This window comes from Mangifera indica, chromosome 2, assembly GCF_011075055.1.
Source record: "Mangifera indica cultivar Alphonso chromosome 2, CATAS_Mindica_2.1, whole genome shotgun sequence".
Lineage (NCBI taxonomy): Eukaryota > Viridiplantae > Streptophyta > Magnoliopsida > Sapindales > Anacardiaceae > Mangifera > Mangifera indica.
Genome location: NC_058138.1, coordinates 3,915,919 through 3,933,796, shown reverse-complemented (window position 1 = coordinate 3,933,796; position 17,878 = coordinate 3,915,919). Strand labels below are relative to the sequence as shown.

Genomic DNA, 17,878 nt, shown 5'->3' with positions numbered 1-17,878 from the left:
GTTTTAATATGGATAAGACTTATCCTTTAAGCACCCCAATGGTTATTCAGTCTCTTGATCCAAAAACAGACCCATTTCGTCCTAAAGAAGAAGATGAAAAGATACTTGATCCTGAAGTACCATATCTTAATGCCATTGGAGGCTTATTATATTTGGCCCAATGCACGAGACCGAATATATCTTTCCCATTTAATTTATTGGCCCGATTTAGCTCTGCACCAACCCATCGCCACTAGAATTGAATCAAACATATACTCCGTTATCTATGTGGAATTAGAGATTTGAGATTATTTTATTCTGTCAAATCCCCTAAAAATCCTAGTTTGGTTGGATATGTAGATGCTGGTTATCTTTCTGACCCCCATAAGACCTGTTCACAAATGGGATATGTTTTTACTTATAATGACACAACTATATCATGATGCTCCACCAAACAGACCTTGGTTGTAACTTCTTTAAATCATTAAGAAATTTTAGCTCTTCATGAAGCCAACCGAGAATGTATATGGTTATGGTCTGTTATCCAGCATATCTGAAATGCATGCAGTCTTCTTTCTACAATAGACACTTCTTCCACATTATATGAAAACAATGCAGCATGTATTGCCCAAATTAGAGGTGGATACATCAAATGAGACAGAACCAAACATATCTCACCAAAATTCTTTTACACTCATGAGCTCCAGCAGAGTAAAAAATTGATGTTAAACAAATAAGATCCAGTGAGAATCTTACAGATTTGTTCACTAAGAGACTACTGACATCAACATTTGAGAAATTAGTATATAACATCGATATGCGGCGGCTCAATAAGCAATCAAATTAATCATACTACAAATAGGGGGAATATCCATCAAGGAGAGCATTTGTCAGACAAAATTTTGAAGTTTATCACATACTGGATAAAAGGTGCATTGTACTCTTTTTTCCTTCACTAGGTTTTCCTAGTAAGGTTTGTAATGAGACAGTTTGAGCACATCCAATGCCAACTTACAAGACATTTAATAATTATGTTCCTTTGTTTTGGTTTTTATCCTACTGGGTTTTTCCCTAACAAAGTTAATGTAATTATTTGTAAGTGGTGAAAATCCAAGGGAGAGTGTTGCTGAAGGTAAATTTTCCACCACGTGAGAAGAAACTTTGGCCAAAAGAGTGTGAAAGCATTAAATTGCTTTTGCTTGACTTGAGTGTGAAAGCCATTTTTGTTTACTGGAGGGGCGACAAAATTTCCTATAAATACCCCCCTCCTCTCTTCATGTAATACACACTTCTTCATCCAAGAATTCTTGAGTTTTGCTTCTTGTCTCTTCACTCTTGCTTCTTTCTTTCTTTTATCTTTGGTTTAATAAAATCATGATTCTCATTTTATAATTTAATCACTTTGTCATTTATTTCATTATATATTATAACAGTTATAAATATAATTGAAATAATTTATACCTATAAAGGATAAGACAAAAGAGTTATGTATGTAAGATTGTTTGATAATATGAGAAAAGATATGGATACTACAAATTGAGAGAGTGAATTGAAAAAGTAAACTTTCTTATTAATAAGGGAAGGGGTTTTCACCAAATGTGAGAGATGAAGAGGATATTTATACAAAAATTTTTACTAACTCTTGCAAGATTTGTGGAAAACGATTTACATACGCAACACATATATATTTATTTATCCGTAATATGTACATATAAATTGTAATGAATGAGTGGGTGAGAATGTATTTATTATGAGTGTATGAGAAATGTACCTATATTTATAATATATATTTATAAATTATAATGAGTGAATAAATATATATTTATAATGAAATGTGTTGGATAGGTGCCTATATTTATAATATGTATATTATAATAGGTGAATAAGTGACCGGGTATTTATAACAAGTATATTGAAAATATATATAGATATATATTTATAACGTGTATTTAAAAATTATAATAGATAGTTGGATCAGTGTGTATATATAATAATTTTTTTTTAAGATTAAAAAAAATAGTTTGAGCTCAAGTACATAAATTTTCATAACCAGTACTCAAGTTCTATTAAGTCAAGCTAACAATCGAATTTTAATTAATTTAACTTGAGTCTAATCTTATGTATGATTTAAAATTGCTTACATCTAAACTTGATAATAGATTGTATCAACATTGCAGGCTAACATTGTTTGAGGCCAAAAAAGTCTGACTATGGAAACATGACCCACAAAATTATAGGCTTATTTTTATAGCAGGCATGTTAGGGCTTGTAGGGAAGACCCACTAACCAACTTAACATGACTCACAAAAATTTAAAAAAACATAAAAAATTAAAAACAATAAAAATATATATAAAATGTTGGTGCGATATTACCTTAAAAACCCACACAGCTATGACCTAGGGCTAAGGATCGTGTCGTCACATGCCTTGGCCTGACACCACCCATTGTCACATCTACGTACCTTGGTTCATGACTAGAGATGTCAATAGGTCGGGCTGGGCCCGAAGCCCAAATAATAATGGGCCTTCGGATTGACAAATTAAAATATAAAAACACAATGCCCAACCCATTTAATAATGGGCTTTAATCGGGCCGACTCGGCCCAATTAATCAATATTTAAAAAATTTTTTTAATCAGACACTAGACATGGGATATGCACATTTTATTAAAATAATTTTCGCCTTGCAAATGTGGGCCTGTAATAGGTTATATAAACTTGAAAAATTTTTTTCAACAATTTTATCTTATTAATTATGTGACTTATTGATTGTTAAAACAAATGTAGTGGTACAATTGTCATAATAAAAAATATTTTTTTGGTTATTTATTGTTAGTATAATTTTTTAATATTATTTTTGTAATAAAAATTTTATTTAATTAAATTTGTTTATATTTAAATTAATTATATCAAATAAGATAAATTTTAAATTATATAACCAACCCTATAATTATTATATTAAATAAATTTAAATTTAAATTTTAATACATCATTAAATAAAATTTAAACTTATCATCTCTCTATTTTATATAAATATATATATTTTATAAGACCATCGTCTTATTCCACTCCATGCCATCTCTCTCTCCGTCCCTTTTGAGTAGAAGGGGGGTATAGATACTAGGCTTCATCACGCCATAATTCCTCTGAAAAATAGTACTTTTCCTAGTCAACAGGTCTATTTATTACTAAAAATATCAGCCACCTCTTTAAAGTTCTGATTCATATCACATAGGTCCTTAAATTTTAAGCACTACACTTTTGATACACAAATCAGAATAGTTTTTTTTTTTATAAAAAAAAATCTACTCACATTTTTTTCCTTTTTTAATAATTTTTTTTTGGGTAAAAATTATTTGCTCCAAATTTATTAAAAGTCTGTTAAGGACACAAAAAATAAAAAATTTTGGTTTTGTTAATACATATTTTTGCAAAAATATGTTACAATTTTTATTTAAAAAAATAATTCCAATTAAAATAAATAAGATTTCGAAAAGTTAAAATCTGATAATTTTATAATTTTTAACCAAATTAATGTTCAATAAATATTTTTAAACCGAATTGGCTTGGTTTTGAAACTTGAATAAGTTCAGTTTAAGCTTAACTTGAATTTGTTTAAGTTGAATTAGAGTCAGAAGAGTCTATTCATTTCTAAAATCGAATTAAACTCTAATTAGAAGGAGTTTGACTTTATTTGGCTTGGAAGGTCAAGCAATGCTTCGTAGTTTGAAATAATAGTTAAAACAATATCATTTTGTTTATTATTGAGTATAACGATGTTGTTTTTATCAATGAGTCACAAATTTGAGAAACAAATTTGAACTATATATATATCATGAATTAGAATTGAACTTCAAAGTTAGGGATCAAACCAAACTCAAACTAATTTTAACTTTAATTTGATAAACTCGAGTCATCATATTTTTCATTCAAATCAAATTCGAGTCAAGAAGTGTTCAAATTTAGTTTGATTTGTATCCCCCATAAATACACTCTATCTTATTTTGAATTGAAATTCTAACTTAGTTCGAGTTTTGACAACTCGTCGATGTCACAACATTGAAGCTCTTCTTCTTTTTTGATGATTCTTCCACTTTCCATCTTTGACAATTATTCATCTTCTCTTGCAACTCTTCTTCTCAACACCAATTTCACCATTCAAGCCTATGCTAGCCGTTTTAAAATTGAGTCAAGCTTGAGTTTGACCATTATTTGGGTTTTATTTTATTTGAATTCAACCGTAGATAAAATTAAATAAAAAAACTTTTCTTTCGTTTAAATATTAAAATATTTAATAAATTATCTCATTGCTCCACTTAAAATCCTTAATGCTCTCAATCATGGTTGTTAACATCGTATAATATGATATACATAACATATAGGTGAAGAATGATACACATCATAAGATTATCCGAAAATTAATATAATATATAATGATAATTTTACAAATACAAACCAATACAATTTTTTTGACAAGTGATTACATGACAGAAATGTATGAAAACTTTTCGAATTTCTAAGGTGTTTGAATATTTTCTAGTAGAGGTGTTCAAAACCAGTTAATTGAATTAGTTTGACATTATTTTGAACCGTATCAAATTTTTGACTCAAAAAAAATTATAAATTAAAACTAAACTGATTTATAGATTAATTAATTTTAAATCAAATTAAAAATACTAATAATTGAACCAAATTCTCTCTTAACCAATTTTAAAACAAATTTCAAAGAATCACTACACTTTATTTTCTTTCAAATTTTAAAAAATCAATTCGATAATTTATTAGTTTTCATTCAATATTTCAAAAATTGATTTGATTTAATTAATTGATTTTCAAAAATAAATAATTCCGATAACAAAATAAAAAATTGGTGTTATTATGTTCTTAATTTGGCATATGAACCCTTTTTTTATTCTGGTTTTTGGTTTAAATATTGATTCAATTTAATTATTGGATAATTTTAAATAATTATTTTTTATGATGTGGAAATAGAAAATATTTATTATTATTTTTGTAAAAAATAAGGTTATCTATTTATTCCTCTACCCAGCTTCGTTTCGACAGCCGTGCTCTCAATAGCAAAAATATTTGACATCATCATCCACGGTCTGTCAGTGTACATACTTTCCGGGAAAACATTAAAAACGCTTCCTTTTGAATTTTGATTTTATATTTTTAATTCAAACTTTCTGAAAATAGAATGGCCCACTTCATCTTGTCGTGTTGCCCTGTTGTGGAAAAGTTTTGAGACTTTTTGTTTTTTAACTTCTTGCTGTCAAAGCCTTGCTCAAGAAGTTCCTTCTGCAGGAAGATCAATTTTTTGTTAACTGTTTCATGGTCAAGTGCTTAAAGAATCTCCCTTTTTACATGTTTGTCTATATATTGCAGTAACTAGACAGGCAAAGGAGGAGGAGAGGAAGAAGAAACATATACTCATTATTGCTTTACTGTTTTGATTATTGTTTTTGAGCTCATCGTGTACATCTCATTACTCTTCATTGTGTTTGGACTTGCTGGTTAGTTATGTTTTCTCTGGTGTTTGGTTTCTCGATTGGTTCTCTTTTTTGGATATTAAATTAAGCAAGAGTGTTGGTTTGTTTGAATGCTGCGTTTCATTTGTTATATTGTTTCAAACGTATGTGAACTTGTTATGAAGTGATGAATGAGGCTACGTGGGTTTTGGGATTTTTGTTTGTAATTGTGTTTGGTTTGAGTTTTTTAATGGGTGGTTGATTGGTTGATCTGTTTTGAATGTAGCCATGGACATGGTCACAACTGAACAAGGTTCTTCTGATCCTCTTCCATTTGCCAGATGGTGAGTTTACCGATTACTTAATCTTGGTTCTGAAGATAGCTTTGTTTGGTTGATGAGAAATGCTAGGGAAACAAAAGAAAATTAAGGGTCTGTTTGGCTATGCATTCATTTTGTGTTTTGTGTGGGTTGAAGGGTTTTAGAATTTATGGTAATCCTTCTTTTTTGTTGTTTTTTGTTTGATGCTTTGTGGATTCTGTGTACTTGGTTGTTGTAGTTATCAGCTGGAAGCATTGGAAAAGGCAATTAAGCAGAACACAATAGTCTTTTTGGAGACTGGTTCCGGGAAGACTTTGATTGCCATAATGCTTCTTCGACACTACGCTTATCTTCTGAGGAAACCTTCACAGTATATTGCTGTCTTCTTAGTGCCCCAGGTTGTTCTGGTCTCGCAGGTATCTAATCTGTAAAACTAGAATAAGTTTTTTGAAATGTTTTAAATCTTGATCTTCCATCTATGCCAAAAGTTGCACATTTGGAACTAGTATGAATGCTAAAGCTGTAGCTAAAATTAAAACAATTTACTTCTGATTTGTCTCTTTTTTATGTTTTTGTTTGCCAATATTAGCAAGCGGAAGCTATAAAACTGCACACTGATTTAAAGGTTGGAATGTACTGGGGCGAAATGGGAGTGGATTATTGGGATTCTGTGACATGGAATGAAGAGATAGGCAAACATGAGGTGCAGTTTTTTATTTGCTATGTTTCTGAATTTAATGTTCATTTAGTCTTCTGTTATTGGAGGCTTTGTTTCCGATTTACTTGTTCAATCAGCAAAATGACTGAAATGATTTCTTGATATGGTGATTGAAACTTGTCAATTGATCTGGTGATTGTTTGATATACCCTTTTCACATGTCAAGCCGGCAGGAAATTAAACAATTTCTGTTCCTGATTTTAAGAGCTTATGTTGCCTTCTCTTTTCTGATCACTTTCTTTATTTTCATGTTTTAGATATTGCTTGATCCCTACTCTGAGAAGATATGCATTAAAAAAGCCAAAATTTTCAATCTAATATGTTTCCTAACTATTTTAGGCAATTCTAATCCTTCTTTGATGATTCTTAGTTTAATAATTGACTTGCAAAAGCTTTTTTTTCCTTTACTCATGCATTAGGTTGCAAACTTTTCTTTCTGTATTTATGCATTAATTTTTGTGACAATGCTCTAACATCATGAATTTTAGGGATGGCTTATGCAGTCAGTATTAATTTTCAGTTTCATAATTACAGGTAATTGTGATGACACCTCAAATTTTGCTAAATGGCTTGAGGCACAGCTTTTTAAAACTTAACATGATCAAAGTTTTAATTCTTGATGAATGCCACCATACCAGGGGTAAATACCCATATGCTTGTATCATGACGGTGAGTTATACTGTTTTGGCTTATTTTTCTTTTGTTTCCATTAATTTCCTATATTATAGTAAAATACTTATGCACTTTTAAATATTCAATCATTTAGATTGACTGATCCTTAATTTTTTGAAGAATAAAACTTGTCACAAATTTCATATAATGAATGATCTGTGCAGAAGGAATTATCTCAGTTCTATATATTCATGTATCGGTAACGTTTTCTTTTAGTTGTAAAAGTATATCTTAGTTTCATGAGGATGCACTTTGAGATTCATGTACGATACATACATCATTATAAAAGATTGTTAGCTTGTGTTGTAAGATTTTTCTATTTTGGGGATATGCGATAATTTTACGTGTGGCAGACCTCAAAGAGGATTATATTAACTATATTCCGGATGCTATCTATTGATAGGTGTCTTTTATTTTCCCTTATGATAATGCAGGCTGATTTTATTTACAGTATCTAATTTATGTCACCACTTTTGTTTCATCAGACCATTGATAAAGCAAGGTCCAGACTCTGAGTGCGATCCTGTGGGCATACATAAGTGACTTCAAGCATTTTTTTGATGGATTGAAATATCAAACATGCCACTATTATATTCATCTTAAAAATTATTGAAAGGATGGAAACAAAAGAGATTATCAGAACTTTCTTAATTTTTTGTGGCCAGATTGATCATTGCCTAAATTTTAACTCTTTTTTAGTAATTTATTAAGAGTTTCTTTCTAGCTATTAAAGGTATCCTTCTTGAAATCTCAGGAAACTATTATATGGTAGTCAATATTTCCTATGTTATTCTTCTGTGGCAAGTTGATGGATTAAGATGCCAAAATACATCATTGTTTGAGATGCATAAATCATCTATAAGCGTCATATTAGCATGACATCACTATATTATTCGTGGAACTAAAATTATATCCTGCAAGTTAGCGTTTCTGTATCATGTTACAATTTCAGTATCTTATCTTTCTATGTTGAGTATTTCTGCATTGTCATAGAAATTCTTTTACTTTTCAGGAGTTCTATCACCCCCTATTAAAATCAGGTGAATCTGATCTTCCTAGGATATTTGGGATGACTGCATCTCCTATAAAGTCTAAAGGTAGTGTCAATTTAACAAAATTTAACAATGTATAGTTTGCTTATAAATATGGCCTCTTAATCTTTTTTTCCTTCATTTCTCTTGGCCCAGGAGCTAACTCGAATCATGGTTATTGGGAGAATATTGATGAACTTGAGACTCTTATGAATTCAAAGGTTGCTGATTTCCTTTTTATTTAAAGTTACTTCTTTGTTGATGTGCCTATGTATGGATATTTGCGTGTGTATTTAAACCTGTTTTGATTTGTCCATCTTGGTATGAACATACAAAACATATATAGGTGGCATGGCTGTTGACACCAATTATTCTATTGCTGTTTAATTATATTATGGCTGTTTAAATGAATTATTGATAAGGACCTCTGTTGCTCTTTATGTGACAATTTTAATATCCTATGTATGCTGAAACTAGTCAAGTGACACAGCCCACGGTCTCCTTATTTATGGTGCAATTAGGGTTAGTTATTTTTGAGGGTGTTCTATGTTAGTGCTTAAATACTATTGCTGGGACCTTTCCTATCAGCTTAATCTATTAGGTCAAGTGGTTTCTTAACAGTCTAAGCAACTAATTTCATGTATCTGGGATAATTGTTTCAAAAGTTTTAGAACAAAAGGAATTTTGAATAAGAAATTGATGAGAAAAATGTGACTTCATTTTACCCTTATTCTATTATGGTTAAATGTTCTAAGAGATTTACAAAGTGGGAACATTCCTCTTAGCTACCATTTTGTCTTTTTTTTCTTGTGATCATCTTCTATATATGTTTGTAGCTCAAATGGAAAATTTTCTGTGCTTGTCTCTTCTTATTTTTTTCATAAAGTTGTCTTCCATGGTCCAGAAACTCTTGCAGGGGGAAGTGCTTGTGCATTGCTGATGTTGTTCAATTTTTCTGTGCGTATGACTATTACTTTTGTGCATATATTATAACTCCACCTGGAAATATTAAGAATTGTCTTCTTTGAATGATTGAGACTACTTTGTACAATATTCAATTTCCAATGTCTATTTTCTGGATGTCAGTGTTCTCGGATGTTGTGGAGTGTATTAATCTAATGATCTGATGATTTTGCATAACTAAGGGGCCGTTAATTTTGGTTCATCTTGAAGTATCCTTTCTGATATTATATATTCTATCTTTAGGATGAAATCGCATTTTATGGTGTCTTTATTATATAATGTGATTACTGATGTCATTATTCTCTTATGCAATGAAGGTTTATACATGCAGGAGTGAATCAGTAATTGCTCAATATATACCATTTTCGACTCCAAAGTTCAAGATATATAAGTATATTGAATTTCCATATGCTTTATATGCTCGCTTAGAAGATGAGTTGAATTCCTTATTATCAAAGGTGTGTATTTTCAATCTGAAAATTTAAGTTGCAAGGTTCAAGTTTATTGTCTCTGCATTGTTAGAAATATATTATTCTTTTTCTTAGACAGGTTTTCTACGATTCAATTTTTATTTGGATTTTAAGAATTTTTCTAGAGTAGTGATGGGTTCTATTGAATAATTTTATAAATGGCCTATAGTATCAGGTTTTCTCTGCAATGAGCCAAAAAGCAATGATGATTTGCGTGGCAGTGTGTAGTATAAAAAATTTGTTGCACTGAGGTGATTTCATTAGTTCCATAGATTCTGCAACTTTGATTTAGAATTGATCTTACTTTTCTCTAGATGCGTGTCAAGAATTATAGAGTTTCTGTACTTGTCTCCTCTGAGAAATATTAATTATTCAATGCATATCATTATGATCTATGGTTTCTTCTATGGGGTTATTGACAATGATCTATTGCTTTTCAGCATGAAATTTCTCTGAATAATTTGGATCTTATTGACACAAAAGCAGAGTCTATAAGGAAGAAAGTATTGAAGATACATTCAACTTTGTTATTTTGTGTAAAGGAGCTTGGTGTTTGGTTGGCTTCGAAGGTATATACTCTTTCTTCACTGCCATTGGTCATTTGTATTGATATAGGTTTGTAAGAGATCATTGCTTGTGCATTTCTGTAATAGGCTGCACAGAGCTTATCACGTTACGAGAATGACTTTTTTGCATGGGGTCATTTGGATGTCCTCGGTGGGTCAATTGTTAAAAGATTCAGTTCGGATGCTCATAAAGTATTTGCCACTGTCATACCATCAGGTACTTCTCCAACTTAGTGAGAGAATTGGCAGAGACTTAATGTGTTATTCTTACATTATTTCTTCTTTTTCTTCATCCTAAATCTAGGACCAGGGTGGTCCATTGGCAATAATGTTAAAGTCAACGTGGATGCTGGACTTCTAACAGAAAAAGTTGCTTGCCTATTTGACTCTCTCCTTGAGTACAGGTTGGCATGTGAGCATGACTGTTGATCTTCATAAAATCTATTTAATCTTGCTGTATGGTCTATAATTTCGAGTACTCAATTAAAATCCTCTATTAATATTCCTTTAATCTGTTCCAGCTCATAAGAGTGCTGATATTCTAACATGTATGTAAAAATATTGAGGACCTTAACATAATGAAGATCTGGAGATGTTTTTCACAACAATTCTTTTGTCTGATTATCTATACAAATGACATAGACAGTGGAAATAGAACAGATAACGGAAAACCAAGAAGTGATAGGTGCACAATGCATGCTCTAAATTGGTAATTTGAGTCAACTTGGGGTGAATCCTAGTTGTTGCCAAGTCTCACCTCAGGAATTAAAAATTTAATGAAGATATTGCAATTTTTCTGGTAAGTCTTTTCCAAGAGTGTTAAAATTTTTGGTCTGTTGTTTATTTCAAGTTGAGGCAAGAAAAAAATTAAGTGACATTCTGTTGGAGAACCATATGAAAGCACCTCTAAAAGTATACATGCTAACTAAATCTATGCTGTGTAGGAATTCTTTTCGGAACAACCCTGGAAGTTTTTTTGTTTACTGTTTCCTTTGCTAGGAAAAATGCTATATTACATTTGGCATGGTAGAGTGTTGACCTGATGATTGTGTGTCTCAATGCCTTTATTAGATTGCTTGACCAAGTTTACTAAACCTGTATTATTTAAGTTGTAAAATTTGCAATATGTTAGCAATCTTGAAGTCATTCTGGATGATTGAAATGATTGGATATGATATAATTTTTTCTTTTTGTGTAAAGGAGAATGCGTTGCTGAGGTTGCTTATCTCTAATATAAATGCAGGGCTTTGCAGGACATAAGATGCATAATTTTTGTGCAAAGGGTCATTACAGCTATTGTGCTTGAACCTCTACTAAATGAGTTGCTTCCACAATACTGCAGCTGGAAGACAAAATATATTGCTGGAAATAATTCTGGGCTGCAATGCCAATCCAAGAAAAAACAAAATGAAATTGTGGAAGAATTCCGTCAAGGCCTTGTATGTTAATATGTAATTTCGTTCAAAGTATTCTTTGTTATGCATGTTTTGAATGTGAGAATGACTTGTTTGTAGGTGAACATCATTATTGCAACATCAATACTTGAAGAGGGTTTAGATGTTCAAAGCTGCAACTTGGTTATTAGATTCGACCCTTCAGCTACTGTATGCAGTTTCATACAGTCCCGAGGTCGTGCTAGAATGCAAAATTCAGATTATTTATTAATGGTGAAGAGGTAAGACATTTATTTATTTCATTTCTCGTAGAAACCGAGATATATAATACTGCTGTCGGAAGAGTTTGATGGTGCCCCTAAATGTTTTATATATTGAATTTATCCACCGATGATAGATTAGTATGTTTCTGACTTGCCATAATTTTATAGTGGGGATCATACTACTCGTTCCCGGCTGGAGAATTATCTTGCCAGTGGAGAAATAATGAGAAAAGAGTCCCTGCATCATGCTTCGCATCTTTGCTCTCATCTTGGAAATGGTAAGCATGATGAGGACTATTATTGTGTTGAAAGCACTGGAGCAATCGTGACACTCAGTTCAAGTGTTGGTTTGATACACTTCTATTGCTCACGACTTCCTTCTGATGGGTTAGTCATTTCTAGTTCATATTGCAAATGCTCCTAAACTCTTCATTTATGAGCTTATTGTTAAAAAAAACTGGTATTATGGCTTAATGCAGTAATTTGTATCTCTTTGTTGGCTTTATTTTTCTGTAGATATTTTAAACCTTCTCCAAGGTTTGTTATAGACAAGGAGATGGAGATTTGCACACTGTATCTTCCCAAGAGCTGCCCTATACAGATTGTTCAAGTTCGAGGTAACGTTAAAACTCTAAAGCAAACTGCATGTCTCAAAGCGTGCAAGCAACTCCATCAAATTGGTGAGTTAACAGGTAATCTTGTTCCTGAAATGGTTGTGGAAGAAGCCGAGGCACAAAAATCTGGTAATTTTTGTTGCAACCTATAATATGAGTAACTTTAAACTTCATTATTTCCTTTATTTAACTTTTTAATCTACAGAGAACGATCCATATAATGACAAGCAACCCATTTACTTCCCACCTGAACTTGTCAATGAGCAAGCTTACATAGCCAAGACAATGTATCAGTGCTACTTAATTGAGTTGAAACAGAACTTCAATTATGATGTTCCACTTCATGATATTATCCTTGCCATGAGGACTGAGCTTGAGGATGATATTTTGAATGTGAATTTTGATATGGAAGTTGATAGGGGTACATTGACAGTCAGCTTGAAGTATGTTGGATTTATTGAGCTTACCAGAGAGCAGGTGTGGTATCTGGTTTTATTCAATTAAGCATGTAAATGTGTCCTTTTTCTTTTGTCTTTTGTTTTGTAAATTTAATCTTCCCTTTTTTTGTTTGCAGGTCCTTAATTGTAGGAGGTTTCAGATTACTATTTTCAGAGTTCTTCTGGATCATAATGTAAAAAAATTGGCAAAAATTTTGGATGGATTTCAACTAGGGAAGAGTCCTGAGGCAGATTATCTTCTGCTCCCATCCACTAACTCACATCAGCCGTTGATTGATTGGACCTCTGTCGCTTCTGTTTTATTTCCTTGTAACTATGGTCCAAAGGATCACACAAACTGTCCATCGGAGGGAAATGCTCATTTTGTGGAGACCAAAAGTGGCCGATTTTGCGTTTGTATGATTCGAAATTCTTTGGTCTACACCCCGCACAATGGTTACATCTATTGTATCACGGGTATTTTAGATCATTTGAATGCAAATTCACTTCTAACAATGAAAGATGGAGCTGTTATCACATACAAGGAGTACTATAAACAAAAGTATGTAGTTATTAAATGTGGGAATATGCAATAGTCTATTCTCTTTTCATTCCACATTTTAATGTAGATACGCAACCTGAATCTTACACAATACATTGCAGGCATGGTGTCCATTTATGTTTTAACGAAGCAATATTGCTGAACGGGAGACACCTTTTTACTGTGAAGAACTACCTTAATAACAACAGAAACAAAGAGAGAGGTATAATTTTTTCACTTTTGGGTTTTATAGAGGTAAAGTGTGCATGAAATGATCTGGATTTTCTGACATACTCAATCTCTGAGTTACATTACTTGTAGTCAAATCTTTTTTTGTCAGAAAGTATGGTTTTCCTTGTTTGATCGACATTAGATTGATGAGTGTCAGTCTTTTTGGTTTCGTGAGTTTGCTGTCCAAATGTCTTAGAAAAATAAACCCTCTTTGTTCATTTTTTTCTTGCAAAGCATAAGTATGCTTTTCTGGATAGGCAAGGTTGACCCCCGAGTTTTGTTCAGGATTTGACTAGGGTAAATTTTGTTCTATATTGCTCACTCTAAGTATTATCTACCAGATGTTTGTCTGGTACTAAACCAAAATTATAATCTTCAGGAGTTTTTAGTGATTCCAAAAAACATGAATTGCCTGGATTGCACTTCAAACCTGTCTGGAATAAATTAAAATTTGAATCGCATTATTGGGATTGGAAATCTTTGGTTTATGTGCTTTTGATACACTAAAAACTACTGCAGAGAAATGTGCTTGATGAGTTTACTTGAACAGTCAGCGCACCGGATAACACAGTTGATCCTAGATATTTTTGGCATGTTCAGAACGATAATATCACTTGTGGAGTCAAGTTAAATCTTATTGACCAACCTACTATTTTATCTATTACTTTTCAAAATATCAATTTATTTTATGTAATTAATTCTTGTGTATGATGTCTTAGCAGAACTAATAGAGCTATCAAAATTTTGGAATAATCATATTTGTTGACATAAATTGATCCTTTGTTTGTTGTCTTTGCAGATCCAAGTCATTTAACTGTTGAATTGCCTCCTGAACTATGTAAAGTAATCATGTCTCCTATATCCTGGAGTACATTTTATTCTTTCAATTTTGTTCCGTCTATTATGCATCGTTTTCAGTCTTTGCTCCTCGCTATCAACTTGAAGAAGATGCTTTTGGATGATTGTGTGCAAAATGTTACTATTCCAACTATGAAGGTACTTTGCTCTACTTATGTGTACAAAATTTGTGGCATATACAAAATCTTGGGTAGAATTAACTCAATTATGTGGCCTTCTAAGAAAAAATGCAATTCAACGAAGTTATTCTTAAAATCATTGATGACGAATTCATATTGATATTGAGAAGCCCTTTGTTGACTATCTGTACGAGTTGAGTACTCCATTTTAGAACTTACTATAATATGAATCATATTTCAGCATGGATGTTTTACAATTTTTGGTTGGTATAGGCACTGCAAAACTAAACCACTATCCATTAACATCAAACCGAAGACTGTCTATTCAATAATCTAATGTGTGTGGATTGAATAAATTTATGTTGTTTATTGAATCTCTATATGAAATATTTTATTTATAGACTCTTGTTTCAGCTGGGCTAACTCTGGTGTTGTTTCAAATTTTTGTTTGAATTTGTGCTAACCCAACTCTGCATGGTAGGTTTTGGAAGCAATCACAACCAAAAAGTGCGTAGAGAGTTTTCATCTAGAATCACTTGAAACTCTTGGAGACTCCTTTTTGAAATATGCGGCTAGTAATTATTTATTCATAAAACATCAAAATAATCATGAAGGCCTTCTGAGTGTTAAAAAGGACAGGATAATTTCGAATGCATCATTGTGCAAGCTAGGGTGTGACCACAAAATTCCGGTAATTTTTTCCTCAGATTTGTCCAAAGTTTTCATGTGCATCGATGTTAGCTATTTTCTTATTGCTTTTTTCCATGTGAGCTGTATATGCCCCAATTATAATAAGCTGTGGCTCCCTGAGCTAGCCCAAAAGCTTTGTAGGGTTTATTTGAACATAGACCGCGAATTTTATATTGGGTGTTAAGGGTTTGGATGGCTGTGAGCTTGAGAAGTTTGATAATTATTGTGTTTATTTTCATTTATAGTTGATTTGATTTGCATCTCCTCCATACACATGGATTCTTCATGGAATGCAGGGATTTATTCGCACTGAACCCTTTGATCCGAAGAGTTGGATAATTCCTGGTGATAATTCTGGGAGTTATTCATTACAGGAGGAGTTACTTTCTGATGCAAGAAAAATTTACGTAAGCAGTAAAAAGACGGTAAAAGGTAAGACTATAGCTGATGCAGTGGAGGCACTAATTGGTGCATTCATCAGCACGGCCGGTGAAAGTGCAGGAATACTATTTCTTAGTAGAATAGGCATAGATGTAGATTTTGTAAATAGACCATATCAGAGACATTTCCAAATTCGGGCAGAGAAGCTTATTAATCGCGCCCATTTAGAGTCTCTGCTGAACTACAAATTCCATGATTCATCTCTATTGGTGGAAGCCCTAACCCATGGTTCTTACATGCTTCCTGAGATCCCAAGTTGTTATCAGGTACTTCTACATCACAGTAACTTTTCTACCTCTCATACATAAGAGTGCGACTGCTTTTGTGAACAATATTTTGTTTTCTGATGAATGTTTTGTTTTCTTAGATAACTTTGGGCTTAACTACTTGTATTATCTTCTCTGCAGCGGCTGGAGTTTCTTGGAGATGCTGTGTTGGACTATATTATTACGATTCATTTATACAACAAATATCCAGGAATGCGTCCTGGTTTAATTACTGACATGAGATCTGCTTCTGTAAATAATGATTGTTATGCACAATCGTCGGTGAAGCATGGATTACATAAACATATTCTCCATTGTTCACATGAACTGCACAAGCAAATACATGCAACAGTGGAGAGTTTTGAGAAATCACCTTTAGGGTCTACATTCGGCTGGGAATCTGAATCGTCTTTTCCCAAGGTTAGTCATTTGCACTGATATGTAATTTTTTTGTTCATTTTTATTCTGCAATTTTGTTCATCTTTGTTTGTGTTATCATGGATGTTTGAACCGTAGAGCTTTAACATTGATCGGTGGAGTCTTAACAAAACAGGTTGTAACATAGACTGCCAAATTGTATACCGAGTCAGCTATGTATTTTCTACTGTACTTTTGACGTTCATCGAACAATTTTCATAATTGTTAATAGGTACTCGGAGATGTCATTGAATCTCTGGCGGGGGCAATATATATTGATTCGGGGTACGACAAGGAGAAGGTCTTTGAGAGTGTAAGACCACTTTTGGAGCCTTTGGTTACTCCTGAGACGGTGAGGCTTCAGCCAGCAAGGGAGTTGAATGAACTCTGTCAAAAACAACATTTTGACTTGAAAAAACTCATCCATACTGGAATTAACGTTGTCGCTACTGTCACTGTAGAGGTTGAAGCCAATGGGAGAGTATTTAAATATACTTCTACTGCTGATGACAAGAAGACATCTAAGAAATTAGCTTGCAAAGAAGTTTTAAAGTCATTAAAGGAAAACATTTCCATAATGTAAAGTCATGGAAATGGTTTTGGGTGATTGTTACTAGAATAGAAGAACAAAATATTGATGTATAGCACAAGAACAGGTTAAATTCCCAAATGAGAGTTACTTGTTTTCTTTTGCTTTAATGAAAACAACACCCTTGAACATTTTTTCGCATGGGCACCAATATGCGAAGAACGTATGAGGGTGTTGGTTTCTTGGTGAAATCAAGGGTGAAGAGTTGTTGAACACTTTTTTCATGTCGGTGTCCATGTTATGATGATTTTGCATTGAGCAGTGAAAATATAATAAATAATGTTGTTGGAAGAACAAATGATTCGATTTTATATCGAACAATCAATTTAAAGCTCTAATTTGAGATTGCCTCTTTTGAGTTGATTCGTGAATTCTAGTTAGACTATAATTAGATCCATCTTTGTTGATAACTCTTGAGCAAACATAACTCATCAAAGAAAGTTCAAACCAATTTGCCGAATCATGATCACTAAAAAATTTATAAGTTACCTAACGTTAAATCGAGTAATAATATTTCCCACAATAATAGTTGGGCACTAATGGATTAACGAGTATAAACATTTGAGTGATTTTAAATTAAATATTTAAACCATCAAATCATATAATGATATGTTAATTTTTTATATTCATTATATTATACTCTATGGTTTTAAATAGTAGATCTAACCGGTCAGTTTGATCTATTTAACTCTTTCCTATTAGTAAGAACGGTTTTGATTTGTTTAAAAATAGTTTTTTTAGTTAGATCACATTGAGCTAGATAGTTTGAACAATATAAAAACCAATTTAAAAAAATTAATTATTGGGACTTGAAGAAGATCTTATTTA

At 32.2% G+C, this 17,878-nt stretch overlaps 1 protein-coding gene across 1 annotated transcript; it reads left to right on the top strand.

The window, feature by feature from the left end:
* The first annotated feature begins 5,110 nt into the window (after positions 1-5,110).
* LOC123199368 (endoribonuclease Dicer homolog 2-like) lies at positions 5,111-17,400 on the top strand. The gene is made up of 23 exons (XM_044614342.1): positions 5,111-5,495; positions 5,737-5,794; positions 6,009-6,186; positions 6,360-6,473; positions 7,023-7,157; positions 8,173-8,257; positions 8,348-8,412; positions 9,472-9,612; positions 10,065-10,193; positions 10,278-10,407; positions 10,495-10,594; positions 11,434-11,629; positions 11,705-11,865; positions 12,016-12,234; positions 12,364-12,590; positions 12,667-12,938; positions 13,036-13,460; positions 13,562-13,662; positions 14,470-14,666; positions 15,129-15,338; positions 15,634-16,044; positions 16,186-16,464; positions 16,694-17,400. Exons 2-23 carry the CDS (start codon positions 5,739-5,741, stop codon positions 17,042-17,044), a joined length of 4,182 nt encoding a protein of 1,393 aa, XP_044470277.1. The 5' UTR covers positions 5,111-5,495; positions 5,737-5,738; the 3' UTR covers positions 17,045-17,400.
* The last annotated feature ends 478 nt before the right edge of the window (positions 17,401-17,878 follow it).